Genomic DNA, 16,269 nt, shown 5'->3' with positions numbered 1-16,269 from the left:
ATATTGCTCGTCCATAACATGGTTAAAAACAAACTAAAAAAAACCCCCAAACCCAACCAACAAATGTCATTTTCCCTCATTTTTTTGCCAAACATATATTACGACTACTCCACAGGTATATTTTCAAACAACTACAGCAGAGCCTACTATCTAGCTTCTTACATATATGTGGGAAGGGGAGAAGAAAAGCTAGTGGTCAAAATCACCACTAAAAATGGGAACAGCAAATTCTCTTTAACAGATAGGCTCACCTGAATTACCTAACATCCTATAATATTCAGAGCTAAGCTAAAAGGCTAAATTATCTTTTCAAAACAGGTACAAAAAATATTCACACAAAAAAGAAATATTTTAAAGGAACAGATGAGATAAATTAGATGAGGCATGCAGTTATCAACTGATAAAAATAGAAGAGAAAAGTAATTAATAACAATATCTATATTAAATATTTACAATAGGATGCTGTTATTCACATATAGTGGTACTTACATCCCTGTACAGCCAAATCTACAGCCCAAACCAAAGTCAGATGTGAAAGAAAGCACAACAATGTCAGTGAGTACTAGGACGTAGAACAAGGAAAGTGTACATTTGTTCTTAATAAAAGAAAACTTTCAATAATTTTGTAGCATAACATGCAATAATTTCACATAGAGAAGCTGGCAAATTGAGAGGGAGAAAGCAGTACATTCCACTCACATCTATGTAGTTGGCATTAATGTAATCTGAAGATGGATCATCTTCAACAGGTTGCAAAATCACCCTGGAGTGGTCATCTGTAAAAACCAAGTGGTTACGGAGCCTTTTTGAAGTGTGGTTTTTAAGTGAGATATTAATGGTAAATCATCTAGAAAACCAAAATCAGCTGGCATAAGTGCCTCACAATTTACAGTCCTTAAATACGAGGTGTTTACACAGAATCACAAAGAACCATTTTTCTGAGGTCTGCAATTACTTCAAAAAACATGCACTAGATTTCATTAGGAGCAGCTGAAAGGTATTGGCACTGTTACATGTGGTTAAGAAGACACAAAGAGACCAAGTTACTCGCTCAAAGTTCCTTTCAACATCACCTCCACTGCTGGTAATCTAGAAAACCAAAAATGCTGATTACTGTTTCCTCACCTCCAACCCAAGCCTGCTCAAGTTCATTTTGAGACATTAATGAAATCAAGAGAAAGGAGTTAGCAATGCACGTGGGATTCGATGAAGAGGTAACTCTACCCATTCAGGGACTTCTCCGGCACCGTGATTCCTGCGTGCTCAATTGCATGGGTAAAACAATACAAAAACTGCAAATAAACAGAATCGACATCCACATGAGTGCCAGCATGTTGCTGATAGATGCTTACCACAGCTTGCACAACACAGATGCAAATGCAAAATTCAGCCTGAGTTATAAAAGGAAGAAAGTTGAACTGTGAAGAACAACAACAGTAACAACAACAACAAAGCGGAAAAAGGCACTGTTCTGCATCTCCACTGCAGGTACTAAGCAGCTGTGCCACCGGAGACTTGCAAAGGGAGAGAGAGCACTGCCCGAGTAACGCACGAGTAGAGGTATCGCTCAAACCAAGGACACCGATACTCACATGCTATAATGTTGCCATAGCGGTTCTTTGTTCTGTTTTGATCCTTCTTAGCGACATCCCAAGAAGCTGACTGCCCCTCAAAGAAACTCTATAAATAAAAATGTTCCGAAAGAAAACATTCTGACCATTAATTTATCTCCAAAAATAACAGTTCAAAAGAACTGCCCCACCATAAAGTAAGTTCAGCTTTGCTCGTCTGCCCCAGTCACCCAGGCAGAACCATGGTACAGAAACATCTAGAGAAGAAGGGAGCCTCTCTCCCCTGACTGCTACCAGTAAATGGGCAACTCACTGAGGAACTCCACAGGGATTTCAAAACCTGTAGTTGCTGGAAGGCTAAACTTGCTTATATATCCTTGCTATGGAGGAATGACAGAGAACTGAGAAAGTATAGAGACGGATCACTCTTTTTCCTAGACAGTGTAATTGTACAGCCTGTTTGTTTTCCACACATTACTTCACAAAACATCTTTCCTTCCTACAGAGACATCAGGAACTCTCCTCAGCCAATGTTCATTGTTCTTTTTGCCTTTCCTCATATCCCTCCCTCTAGTCACTAGCAAAATTATTCTACATTTTTGAACTATTAAGACTTTGATTTCTCAGTATTGATAGAAGCAGTTTTGATTTCTCCTTGTCTTTCTCTTCATTGCCCGTAGATATTTTACTGCTGTTGTAGATCTATGCTACTCCTTCCTTCCAGATGATCTCTTATCCTGGGTAAGTTATCTCCAGAAAATACACAGTAGCCATGGAATCAGATCTTTAATGCAAAGTCAGAAGCCCAAAGCAGGGAACAGATGTCATGTACAGAGAGAGAAGAAGTAGCAAGCAGGAAAACACCTGATATGGCATCAGGGAACACCCTCCCCCCCAGCTGTGGCTGACACTTGGTCTTAGCCTTGCAGTTAGGCAGAGCATAACAAAGCGTGTTTAAGTAAAAGAGAGGAAAAGAGCATAATATTCTTTTAAAAAACACACATTTATTTATTCCAGTTCTTATGTTTACAGTAGAGACAGCTGCAGAAAGGAGAGAAGGTTGAAAACTGCATCAGAAGAGATTACTTACTCAGAGAAAACTCATTGTAAACCTAGCTGTATTTGAGCAACCTTGGCAGTCCCATTCTCATCTTTACTGTGTGTCCTGCCTCATATCCTAATCCCAAAGAATCAAAACAGATTCTGAGATCAGAAGCAAAACAGATCTCTACTCATCTTCTACCTCCAGTGCTGGGAATTTCTTGTTTCCATTTTAACATTAAAGTTGTAAGTAGACATGCTCAGGCAGATTTAATTAGAACTTCAAGATGTTACTACCCTTATCATCTCTTTACTGCTTCTCAGCTGGAGCTAAATCCCAATATTGCCCTACTGAGATGCTAAAATAAATCAGGCGAGTCCCAGTCAATGTTTCTCGCAAAACCAGGCAGGTTAAATTCTGTACTTTAACCTAATCCAGGAGAACTGCACTAAAAATAGCTCACAAAACTAATTACAGCATTTCCACTAAAGACCAACAAAAAAAGAGTGGCAGCTTCTTACAATATGTCAAAAGGATTCTTTTTATACCCTAAGGAAACACACAGGGATTTTCTACCAGGCAGTTGTAAAGGCTCAAACCATTGGACTCAATTTGCTATTTCACTTTTGGGTTACATATATAAGAATCTTATGCCTGTTATTCTGTTTTTCACTTAAACTCACGACGTTTAGTTCCATCCTTTTGCAATACAATGCAAACAGTAGGCTGCCCATTTCAAAGGGATTTTTCCTAGCAAAGCCCCACCACTGGAGATCTCACCTCATACTCCTCTTTAAATCCATAGCTGTCAGAGGTCTTCATCAGGTTAATATGCTGCAGGAGATCAGCCACCCTGATGGCAGGGTGCAGCTGCCCAGTCTGGTACGGGGATTCTGTGCCTTCACAGAGATAACGAGGGACATCCAGGAGTCGGCTGGATTCTGCTGTTGCACTGTGATTTTCATCTGTATTCACAAAAAATCAGTGCATTATGTATCCACAGAGCAGTAACCCATGCTGCTACACATATCAACATCTATTTTGAACCTCTTCCTTCAAAAACATCTCTAATTTCTGAGAACGCAAAGCACTTACTCTCCAGCACATAAATACTGTGAAGTACATAAAAGAATTTAACGGCAAACACATACAAAAGTTTGCAGTCTTTCATCCAGCAATAAAGGTGTCTGACGGGCATTTTATTTGAAGCTACAAAACTTTATGACATTAATGTACTTGGAAACTCCAGACCCTATCAGCCAAAGTAACTTTTTAAGGGCTAATACATACCAATGGCAATATTAGACCTCAAACAGTAAATTAGAATAATTCCATAGCGGCATCAGGACATCATTTGTCTAAAGCAAACGAAGAATGAACTGAGAACCCAGGAAAAAAGAGAAGCAATTACGCCACCACTTCAGAACACCACCTCCACTTAGGAAGATGAATCAGCACTACAGAGTGGTCATTTTAACTCAGGTCTTTTAGTAGAAAAATGAAACTTGAGTTGAGTGTGCTGATTTCAGTCACAATTTTTTGCCCTGTACAAGCAAAGAAATTTCTTCTAATGCTCTGTGCAACATGAATTCTCATATTAAAACCAAATGTCAAAGCTGCATGAGGTCATTTGTCAATTCCTTTTGTGAAATAGTAATTTTATTCAAACTAGTAATTATCAGATCAAAAGAATTTGCAGAGGAAGAAAAATTCTAATCTAAGTAGCTACTGAAATGAGAAGTAGGTAACCAACCCCTCCTAAACTTCTTTGAAATCAGTTTATCATTTTCCTTGCAAAGGATCTAGATTAGGAGGCAAAACACTCTAGGAAAAAAAATTAATGCCCCAAGGGTTGGTTTTCGTACAGTCACACCAAAATTCAAACACTATTAATGCCTTCTGAAATTAAATCTCCTAAGAAACTTGATTCTTTGAACTGTAACCCAAGTTGCTAATTTCAGTACCTAATTTATGCCTCACTAACCTACCTAACAAGGTGAGTGACATACAGCAGTCACTTTTTATTGTAGTGTTACGCATACTAAATCACACACATTTCAAACCACCTCAGGATTTGTAGTTCTCCCCGTTCCTCACAGAATACTTACCAGTAATAGGCACTTTAACCCATTGAAGCAGCAAAAAACAATGAGTGAACAGAACATGAGAAATTTATTTCAGGACTATATTAGAAAATGGCTAAAAGAAAGTGACATTCAAAGTTGTTAAATCTTCACAATAGGTAACAATGAAAGCTATTTAAAAAATATAAGGGCCACATTAGTATACTATCAGAGTAATAATAGGGGCTTGAGAAAAGCAAAATTGTCATACTAACAGTGCTAATGTACGCACAATGGAGAGCAGCATTAATAACCTATACATGAAGAAAAAGAAAACTAGTATAGCTACAAAGTAATAAGAGTTTCATATAAAAAAACATGTTCTATGATTTAGAATCCATAAAATATTCCTCTTCTCTAAATAAGGCAGAAGAAAACTGTTTTGTTGTGCTGGGCTGAGCAAAGGCTGTATGAAAATGGAGTAGGCCAAATGATGCAGCTCCAAAGGAACAAGGTCACTGATACCCTGCTTTTACTACATGGTGTGCCCACTTCTCTCCACTATTTCAGTCCACTCAATGAAAATTAGTACTCTTCCAGCTATCAATGGTTTGCTTATATGAGAAAATTAACATGCTCAGAATATCATTACCAGCATATGAAAAAGCAGACAGGAACTCTTAAGCTGTTCTTCAGTTAGTTCCTTGCTCTCGGTATTCACAGCTGTCTGTAACTGTGTCTGCCACAGCAGAAAATACCATGGCAGTACAGCACTGAGTGGGAGGTACCATGAGCACTTCACAAGCACAGCATCAGATTTCAAAGTTATCTTGATTATTTAGGACACAATGCAAAAATCAACAAGGTGAATTGAATGATGAAGGCAACAACAGAGTGTGCTGGAAAGGGAAGCCAAATATATAACTACAGAATGGAGTAATGGACTGGAAAATAATAACTGAGATTTTTAACAGGTAACTCAGTGAAGTCAGCAACATGAACACAATAAAAAGGAGAAAATACAGTTCAGTTAACAGAAACAGTATAAGTGGGCCATGGGGGTGCCTATTCCACTCAGCTCAGCATTTAGACTTAGAATGCTACCTGATTTGGGGCACTGAAATTTAAAATTCAACCTACGAGTTGGAAAGTTGGAAAGTAATCGGAGAAAAATAATCACAACAAATTTAGAAAACATCACCTACAGGATGATGAGTGAAAGAAGTGGGTTAAACTCAACTAAAAGAGAAATAATTGAGTACATGAGCCTTTCAATGTGTAAAAGACTGTTTTGAAAGGACAGAAGTGTGCCCATTTTCCATATTTTCTGTGAGTCTCTCAAAAGCAAATGGCTCAATCCACAGCAATGAAAATTTAGTCTAGATTAGCCTAGTTAGGAAAAACTAGGGGTGAGCTTTTATAATACTTAGTAGTAATACCCAGTTAGTAGTAATTAATACTCAAAAAATTGACGTTTGGGTTCCAAAGATTACTAATACGATTTGAAATTTATTCTCACTATGGAAGACTGAGGCACTGGAACATTTCACTGCGAGAGCAAAATTCTGTTTGCTACAAATTTTTAAAACATAATGAGACAATTTCCAGAAAGAATTTGTATTACATGTCCATTCTCAAAACAGAGAAGGGATTTCATTGCCCCCAGGTCCCTTTAAGCTTTACTTCTAGGAATCTAATTTTCAACACATCTATATTCACATCAACTTTCTGATATGTCTTTTTCCCTAAAATTACCTCAACAACTGACTGAAACTTAATACTGCACACTGTGTTTATCCAACCAAGAACTTGGGTACAAATTATACTTTCATCTCCTTAAAAACAAAACAAACAAACAAACAAACAAACAAACAAACCCAAAAACCCACAACCCAAAAAACCCCAAAAAAACCACCCCAACCCAACAACAACAACAACAAAACAAACACCCCCCCCCCCCCCCCCCCAAATAAAACAACCTCTAAAAATTGCATTCAGAGTTAGATGCAGCACAGACATATGCAGCCTGTCCATTTCAATGTATCTTCTTTTTAAAGTTAAGTACAAGGCTGAAAAATTTACTACTACCAGTTGAATTATGTAATAAATATAGGCATACAGAAGTACTTGTTCAGAACATGCAAAGAAAGTTCTTGTTTCCTCTTAGATATCGTGAAAGTTTTTCCATTTTATATTTTTCTTTACATTCTTGTTATTTAGAAAATTGAGCTTTGGGTGCCAAAAAAGGTTAATGTGAACCTGAATTTTATTTTTTAAGATCTCTTAATAGAGATCTAGTTTCACATGTCAGTTTATTGCAATTCAGTTTCAAACTTCTGGGGAGAAAAATTTTACTATTTTCAATTTACATATTTCCTCATTTACTCCTCAGTTAGCAGTGAGGAGGAATAACTTCTTAATGAGAACATAAAATCATTTTTATTCTAAAATTGTTGTCAGTCTAATTCTGAATTGATGTACTGAGTGTAGAATTATTTTCTGGCAACAGCATAGTTTTACCATAAAACAAGCTGTTTCAACGTTCAACCATGCAAGGAGACAGAACTCATGCAGTAATGGATAATGAAGGACTAGGGTCCTCACCTAACACAGCTGTCGGCACAAGTGGATCATTGGGCACTGTAGGAAAACAAAGCCCATGAAGAAACACATTACCCTTAATTTGTGTATTTTTAAGAACAAAACAATATAGTTCAGAGTATGACCAAGAGATAACTAAACTCCATTAATTTTATTACAAGAGAAAACCAGAATGAATACAGTCCCAGAAAGCATCCTGAATAAAAGAGGTATGAAAGGCAGTGATTTCAGACTTCAGAAATGTAATGATAAGAGCAAAGAGATCCTTACTGAAATGAAATAATGAAGACATTACATGCAATTTAGCTTTTGAAAGGGCTCCTCCTTCACTATTGTTTTTTTCACTTCACAATAAAGGTTCACTTTCACAGAACTCACTTCTTTTTAAACCCATCCTCTCATATAATACTTGAATAGCTAATCTCAAAACAAAATGGTATTTCTATAAAGTTTTCCAGTTTTCCATAATTTAAAAGAAAATTATACACATTTTTACCATTAATAGCTTTTTTAATGTTCAGTACGGAAGAGATTGCTTGTAATGAGTATAGGAAAATCACAGATACCCAGATGCAGATGTCTGAATAAAATTCATAGAATTTTATCTTTTATTATCACAACTAGAACCATGCAGAGATAAATGCACTGTTTAGGACAGAAATGGCAGAATCCAGGATTTGTTTTGTTCCAGTCTGGAACAAAAAATTATAATGTCAAAGTGTCTGCAACAGAATTAAGCTCCAGTTCTCAGACAATCTGCCTGAAAGTTTGTCACATAGCAAGAAACCCTGAAAGCTGGGAAGACTTGTTGCAGCACAGACAATGGTCTGAAGAAACAAATCCTTCTACACACAAAAAATCACATGCCTAGGATGCTAGAAGCCGGTGACGTCCAGCTTCTTTGCAAGCCAGGCAAAGAAGGACAGCTGTGGTGACAGGAGCTCATGGGCTCTTGGCATCACATCAGTCCATCTGAAAGGCTGCCTGAGTGCCTAGCAGCCCTGGCTCACTAATAGCCACGTAAATTCCTGATAAATTCTTAGCTTGGGACCCGCCATCACAGTCCATATCAAACTGTGTCAGCAATCCTGCCTCCACAAATTTCAGTGCCAATAAGGCATCAAACTTTGGAGACTTTTCAAACCGTTCTAGCCAAATCTGTGTAGAAAAACCACCAGGCCGATATTCCCACCTGCAATTGGTTATGAGAGACTTAAAATGTTAGCATTTAGCAGTTTGGTATGCTTCGATAAACCAAGCAATAAACCTTCCTCCAAAACCTATTTCCCTTACAACAACCAGGAAAGAGCTTAAGAGCCTTAACGGATGGATTTTGACCAAACATGGTGGGCAGTATGGGAGACAAGGAGAGACATGGAGTGTCATTCTCAAACAATGACAATTCAGAAGGAGCTCAGGCTGCTCAGATCTGTGTAAAGCCAAGCCACAAGTCCATGGAGCTGTGAGAAACTCAGGTTCCTACCAGCTCCATGGCAGAACTGTATCCCTTTTTAATTTGTACACTAGTTCTGAAATATTCAGTCTGCCAGTGGAGTACCTTGCTTTCAGCAAGGTATAGTGCAGATGTTGGGAGGCAAGAGTGTTGAACAGTGGCAGCTATAACCCTTAACAGTCACAAACCCAAACTTTTTCAAAACCAGTCGGCATGTCTACAAAAAAATGAATACAAATACAGAACAAATTTGCAGATATATTAACAAGCTTGTTCCTAAAGCTTGTTTGTGAATAACACAAACAGCACATGAAATTTGTCAATGTTTCCTTCTGTTGTAACGTCCTTACTGCCAAAAAAATTGAAATTAATTTGGACCTCATATTATTCTTCATTACAGACGTGGTGTTATGCAGTAACATTTAATGTGCTGGCATTAAATAGTCTCATGAGGGAAAACACATTTCAAGTTTTAACTGAGGTATTCTAGAAGTATAATACTTTCCCTAAAACAAATACCATTGCATACTGAAAACACATGCAAATATCTAATTTAAAAAATTGCCACATTCCAATAAGGACAACATACAAACATCCCTACTCAACCTTTTGCTTTACCAGCATTCCTTGAAAACCTGGAGCGTAAAACAATTTTCCTTGAAAAGCAGAATTGTTTTCTATGTTTCAATATTCACCTGCACTCTGGAGTATCTATCACTGTCTACTTACATCTGGGACTGAAGTTATGCGAGTCCATAAATGTGATTGACAGGGGATCCTCTGCATGCAGAGTGCTCTGGTCGGCGTAGCTCCTGTCCATGGCATTCACCATGTGGGTCATCTCCTGACGGGTGGTTCCCATGGCATCCTTGCGCTTCTTTGCAAGTTTGCTGCCCAGCCAAAAAAAAAAAAAAAAGTAAACCACTTTAATATTTGATGAATGTTGATGTCTACAGTAATCATTCTCTATAATCCTGAGTGACTGAAAAGTTTGACTTATTTCTCTGTGTGCTATTTTTTTCAGCGTGTGATAAAACTGTGCACCCTGCTATGAAACAGTCATGGTCTTGTGTTTTCTGTACACACACAAATGCTGTAATGGAAGTGCTTACTTCTGTACCCTGGTAATAATTTTTTTTTCCCTGTGGAGTAATTACACTAATATAAACAAATTAGAGAATATAATTGCGTTTTAACTGAAATGACAAATAAGAAGCATCTGTGCATGCAATTTTATCAACCATCTCCATTTAAGTATCTGTTTTGATTTTTTAAAGAGTCATGTAATCTTCTAAATTACTTTGTTAGTCAAAAAACCTATGAAGTAACAAAAGAAGCATAATTATTCAATACATATTTATATTACATATTTATGTTATGTTTTATGTAAAAGGTTGTGCTGTCCATTCAATATATAAGACACAAGACGATAACACAACAGGGTCTTGGTACTTAACTTTAGTTCTTTGAAAAACAAACCCACCCTCATCATTCTACCCTTTCATGCAGTTTGGGAACATTGCAATTTTGGCACTAATAGTCTTACACTCTGACTGTGTCACAGTTAAAAGACCAAGTTAACCTGTACAACTAAGCCACTCAAATTAACAGCCAGTGCCCTTAAAGTGCACAGTTCAATTTTCCATTTTGAGAAAGACCTGGAAGGGATTTTCACTGTCTTCCAGATGGAAGCAGATAATATATTTTAATTATAACTTAAAGCGTACATCTCAAGTAGCAAGTAGTATGCGGAGCAGCATAAGCTGCACCTTGGTTCCACAGAAACCAGTAATATGTATCAAACTGTTCTGAAATCTTCCTGTTTTCAGCTGAAGCCATGACTGTAATACATTAGATAGCCAATCTGCTTAGCTGGATAGATCTGACAACATATGAGAGACACAATCATCACTTAATATACTGAGTTCTTGAAAACGTATCTTTAAAACACAGTTTACCTTCATAAGCTTCTTCTGCATAGAATACCACCAAATGGTAATTGTTTAGACAGTGTTTATCTTACATTTCTCTTTACTAAAAGGACGGCCAACTCTAAATATTCCATGTACCTTCTAAGAGCAGATAAGGATAATATTAGATACTTATTACATACTATAATATTATATGTTAGGAAGAAATTCTTTACTATCAAGGTGGTGAGACATTGACAGCAGTTGCCCAGAGAGGCTGTAGACCTCCTCTCTCTGGACATGCTAAAGGCCAGGTGGGATGGGGCTCTGAGAAATCTGATCTGGTAGAAGGTGTTCCTGCCCACAGCAGAGGGTTTGGAACCAGATGATCTTTAGGGCTCCTTCCAACACAAACTATTCTGGGATTCTATGAAGAATATTAGTGTAGTTTATCTATCTGTTTACTTGTTGACTCCTGGGAAGGTTCACAAGAAAGGACCTACATTGTACTGCAGGGCAAGAAGTACTTAATGCTTATTCATGTTTAAGAAAATGTTACAGGGCTGTTTCTTAAGTTTACAGTCTTGGTTCACAATGATGGACCATGGTGTAGAATATGGATGTGCAAACCCCTCCTGTGAATGGCAGATTCTTCCACCAACCAGACTTATGTCCCTATTTTGTCAGATTCCTTCCTCCCCCCCCTCCCCACCCCCTTGCTCCATCTACAGATGGAATAGTTGGAAAATTACCTCTCACTAACATTCCTACTACAAATATCCCAAAGGCGGTCTCTAAACTTATCTCTTTTTTAAATCAAACTATTGTTTGATGGGGAACTGTATCAGTTGTTACATGAAAAATAAAAAAAAAAAATCTGTTGGATTTCTCCCATAAAATACTTTATTTTATACATTTACTCCACACATTCCTTTTAACTTAAGAGGACCTGGTTTAAATGATACTCTGGTTGAACAAATGAAGACCATAAGAACTTGCAAGAGTAAAACTGCATGAGCTTTATAAGTGGTTCCCAATACTATCAAAGCCTTCACAAAACTAGCATTTCTAGTTCAAAGTAGTTTTTTAAGTTTCAAAGCCTTTCAAATACTCTCTATGCACTGAAGATCACCTTTTCCTAGTGTCACCTCAGAAATGGAACAAAAAGACTATTACATCTCATCTCTCAATGATATTAAACTTTTCTTTGAAGCATCACTTTGTAACAAAACCTGCTAGCTATGCTAAATAAATCAACAGCTATTAAGGCTTTCACATTATTAGCTTATTACAGTAGCTACTTTCTAATTCTTATGCTCTGCTTCAATGCCTAAAAGGCCTATTGTGTTGTAGCACTGCAACCCAAAGCTTCTGGGAAACGGGAGAACAGCTTTATTGTTCAAAAGCTCCTGAGTCCCTTGGGGTTTGACGACTCTCCTCTCCTCTCCTCTCCTCTCCTCTCCTCTCCTCTCCTCTCCTCTCCTCTCCTCTCCTCTCCTCTCCTCTCCTCTCCTCTCCTCTCCTCTCCTCTCCTCTCCTCTCCTCTCCTCTCCTCTCCTCTCCTCTCCTCTCCTCTCCTCTCCTCTCCTCTCCTCTCCTCTCCTCTCCTCTCCTCTCCTCTCCTCTCCTCTCCTCCTCCTCTCCTCTCCTCTCCTCTCCTCATCCTCTCCTCTCCTCTCCTCTCCTCTCCTCGTCCATCTCCTCTCCTCTCCTCTCCTCTCCTCTCCTCTCCTCTCCTCAGTCCTCATCCTCTCCTCTCCTCTCCTCTCCTCTCCTCTCCTCTCCTCTCCTCTCCTCTCCTCGCCTCGCCTCTCCTCTCCTCTCCTCGCCTCTCCTCGCCTCGCCTCGCCTCGCCTCTCCTCTCCTCTCCTCTCCTCTCCTCTCCTCTCCTCTCCTCTCCTCTCCTCTCCTCTCCTCTCCTCTCCTCTCCTCTCCTCTCCCTTCTCTCTTCTCCTCTCCCCTCTCCCCTCTCTCCTTCCTTGCCTCACTCAGCTAAAGGCACATGCAATCTATGCTTTGTGATAGTTAAGTAAATCATTAGGTTAAAGAACTTGAGGCTGACAGAAAGCTAAAGGATTCAGTTGGATGAATCTGCTCAGGTGGGTGACACAGTGGTTGGAAGGGAAGGGTGCTTCATCATAGGATAAAACTGTGGTTAATTATCTTGAGTAGAAGCAATTGCTTTTCAACAAGGAAATTATAATTTGTCACAATAAATCAGATAATGGCAGTTAGCTAAACCAGCTCTTCTTTTTTTTTTTTTTTTTTTTTTTTTGAAAAAAAAGTTTGTTTAAAGACGTCAACTAATTCTGCTTAAAAATGTGGAAGAACATCATTACTGGACACCACCAGTTGATCAAAGCACTCAAGTGCATCCTTAGAACTCCTCTGAAGTCAAATATTTTATGCATTTACTTAAAATGAAGGATGCATGTAACTCCTTGTTCAATCACAGACAAAATTGCCACAGTCCTCACAAACACTCATTTGGTCAACAAGTGCATCAATGAAGTAAAACTTTATACAAACCAATGCCATAAAATAAGATTCACACTTTAAGATGTGTATGCAAAGCACCTCAAAAGCAAAAGAGGCAGACCATAAACTATTTATAAATGTTTGACATCTGCCTAAAAGCTACATAGGAAAATGGTGCTCAAGATCACTCCCGAACTGATACTCTAAGAATGTACAGTTTGTGATTTACTGGCACAGTTCACTAACTAGGAAATGGGAAAAGATATTTTTTCCTTAGTGTGATGTGTTGCTGTGAATCATAATGCAAATTAAATTATGATTATAATAAGCTAAAATGATAGCTATGGAAAAAACTGTAGCAAAAAGCTGAAGTCTCAATATACAGTTAGAAATACAATATCCCTTTAAAAAAAGAAACAACAGAGTAAGAATAACAAGGACAATGATACAAGCAATTTTTCAAGCCTGAGAACAAGGAAAGGTAACTATCAATAAATCTTTGGAAAAACTTGGAAAAAGCTGTTTTTCTTTTTTAAAAAGGGATACTGCATCTTTAAAACACACAGAATAGTAAGTCACCCGTATTCTACTTACAGATAGTAGGAGTAAGAATAGTAGCTCCTCCTGGCAAGCAAATCACAGACAGTGGAAAAAGAGAAGCAATGGTGAATGAAAAGCGTGACTCTGTCACATCCAATAAAGCAGAGAAATGTGCGTTTAAAAAAAAAGTTGAAAATTTCATGTTTCTTTGGTTAGCATTTCAACTTGCTCATGCACAAATTAGCCTGACTTTGCCATGCAATTAAAACAAAACAAAATAAGAAAACAAAAATAAAAAAACCCTAGCGTATAAAAATGATTTGTTTTTTAGAAAGATCACTTGAGAAAATTACATGCTGAGATTTCACTTATTGCCAAAAATTTTGAGAATTAAATGGATTGTGTAATTTCAACATGCAGTTCAGCATAATATAATGATTACCGCCTAGATGTCATGACAAATGAACAGCTGTGTACAAATCTTGTGCAGCAGATATGCTTTTTACTTTTCAGTCACAAAAAAATAAAGGTTCCATTAATAAATACATTTAATCAGAAAACAATTTCTTGTCATTCACTTTAACATATTTATCAGTACACAGTTGTATACATATATGTTTGTATGCATACTATGTGTAGCTATATGAGTACACACATTTTGAAGAAAACTGCACATTTCCAGCAGACATGTGTGTACTGGCATATCCACCACACATTTCCTGAATGCAAACATATACTTTCTATTTTAAAATCTTACAACTGGAAATGCTGATGTAGTCATGCTAAGCATTAAAAACATGGAAGGTGAACAAATGGAAGGAAATGAAGGACATTTGGAAATAATCCAACAATGATTTTGAAAATAAAAATGGCATTGCTTGTTAAAGATGCAGTATCCCTTTTCTTAGCTGGTTTGATTACTTCAGTAAAAGTCTGTAAAAGCTGTTAAGAGCTTCATTCAGGAAAACTTCAAACCAATTTATACAAAATGATCAGGCAAAGCCTAAAACATCTCAGGTTCATGAACAAAACTGCTTAGTACTTCATTTTTCAATAAAATGTAATGCTGCATTTAATCAGTTTGAGATAGCAGTGGCTGTGCGTACGACTTAATAAACCAATAAAAATGCAGAAACCATTGTTTTATTGACATTTCCATCTAATAAGCTGTGGTCAATTCGGGTACCAAAAGGGATACTACATAATGGATCACTGAATAGGTACACTACAGAGGATGATTCAGATGGATCGGTTTTCAGTCCCTCCACAACTAAGTGAAGTGCGTTTTTGTATGTGTGAATGTGTCAGAGTTTTTACAGCTGTTTCTGGCTTCATTATATGAATTGCCCTGATTCACTAGATGGACTGATTTAACTCAGGAACACAGTTTTTCTGTGCTTTTTGTAAGAGACCGTGACTAAAGCTGGTATTAAAAAAGTGCCCATTTTCACGAAAGGCAGAGGGGGAGAAGAGTGGTACACTTATAACATATGCAATAGACAATCAATTAAACTATTGTGGTGAAAAATTGCCAAGCATTAAAGATTCATTAAGCAGGTTATTTTCTCACCTATTTAGAATACAAAACAGTAGAGGAGTTCAGAAATATTACGTGCTATAGAATGTTTATAATTTCTAAAAGGATACTGACTTCACAGGTTCTGAGGAGGGAAGGGGGGAAAAGGGGAAATTTAAAAATTTATATTTTTATAGTGAACATTTGAGCCTAAAAGGACTCTGAATGGAAGAGGCAAAAAGGACAGGAAAAATGCACACATGGATTTGTGGATTTGTTTGTTTGTTTGTTATTTGCAAAACTAGTCAATCACATCTGGAAGTGACTGACACTGTAGTGTTAGACAGTCTCTCTTTCACACAAACACACGTGCACACACAGAGAATTTTCTATTTAACATATGGGGACCACTGTAACACGCACTAAGATGATACTTCCCAGCACATACCATGCTACAAAGCTACAATATAGAGATTTCCTCCTAAAAGCTGAAAAACAACTTCTTTTTTTCTTTTTTTAAAAGTCGTGTAAATAAAGAAAACTGGCTGACTGTTATTTTTGCTCATGATGGGTTGGACCTTTTGCATATGTGTTAATTCTCAACCACAGAGGTAAACAACAGAGAAAAGTAAAAGCACTTTTGGGAAAAATCACATATGTAGCTAACTAACACAGAACACTATAAGCGTACCTAATGTTTCTAATGCAGACGTTCCTTCTCCAAGTTATATATCTCCAGGGATAATTGTAAAAAGGCAATAAATTAAAAAAATCTAATGCAAACCAGCAATTATAACATATAGAATGATCTAAATCTTTAAAAGTTATAGCAAGCTGCATTTCAGAGGAATATACGCAACAGTCACAAAAACACTTTTTATTATAACTTCTGCAAAAGGCAAGGGCACGCAACGCACACACCATGGGAAGGCAAAGGGTTCGTTCTATCCATGAGAAATCAGCTTGTGCCACGTGAAGGGGACCCGCCAGGGAGGGGGTGCACAGAGAGAGAGGAATTAGTTTCTATACTATACCTACAGAATTATAGGGACATATTATGGGCTTTTATGCCAGGTTGAAAGAGTTGCAACCACT

At 37.6% G+C, this 16,269-nt stretch overlaps 1 protein-coding gene across 4 annotated transcripts in view; it reads right to left on the bottom strand.

Annotated features, from left to right (window-relative positions):
• The window catches only part of PTPRK (protein tyrosine phosphatase receptor type K), a 388,737-nt gene that overhangs the window by 20,221 nt on the left and 352,247 nt on the right, over positions 1 to 16,269 (bottom strand). For 2 of the 4 annotated variants that reach the window (XM_058419621.1, XM_040057700.2), the window contains exons 15-19: positions 9,460 to 9,620; positions 7,281 to 7,316; positions 3,394 to 3,578; positions 1,593 to 1,680; positions 700 to 776 (exon numbers count right to left, since the gene is read on the bottom strand). In XM_058419621.1, the coding sequence (XP_058275604.1) occupies positions 700 to 776; positions 1,593 to 1,680; positions 3,394 to 3,578; positions 7,281 to 7,316; positions 9,460 to 9,620 (547 nt within the window). Of the gene's footprint in view, positions 1 to 489; positions 508 to 699; positions 777 to 1,592; positions 1,681 to 3,393; positions 3,579 to 7,280; positions 7,317 to 9,459; positions 9,621 to 16,269 lie in introns of all 4 variants that reach the window. The other 2 variants (XM_058419620.1, XM_040057701.2) reach the window with 2 other exon arrangements.

The sequence above is a fragment of the Hirundo rustica genome, chromosome 3 (genome assembly GCF_015227805.2).
Source record: "Hirundo rustica isolate bHirRus1 chromosome 3, bHirRus1.pri.v3, whole genome shotgun sequence".
NCBI classification, from domain to species: domain Eukaryota; kingdom Metazoa; phylum Chordata; class Aves; order Passeriformes; family Hirundinidae; genus Hirundo; species Hirundo rustica.
The sequence above is the reverse complement of the archived record's forward strand: the minus strand, read 5'-3'. Positions and strand labels throughout refer to the sequence as shown.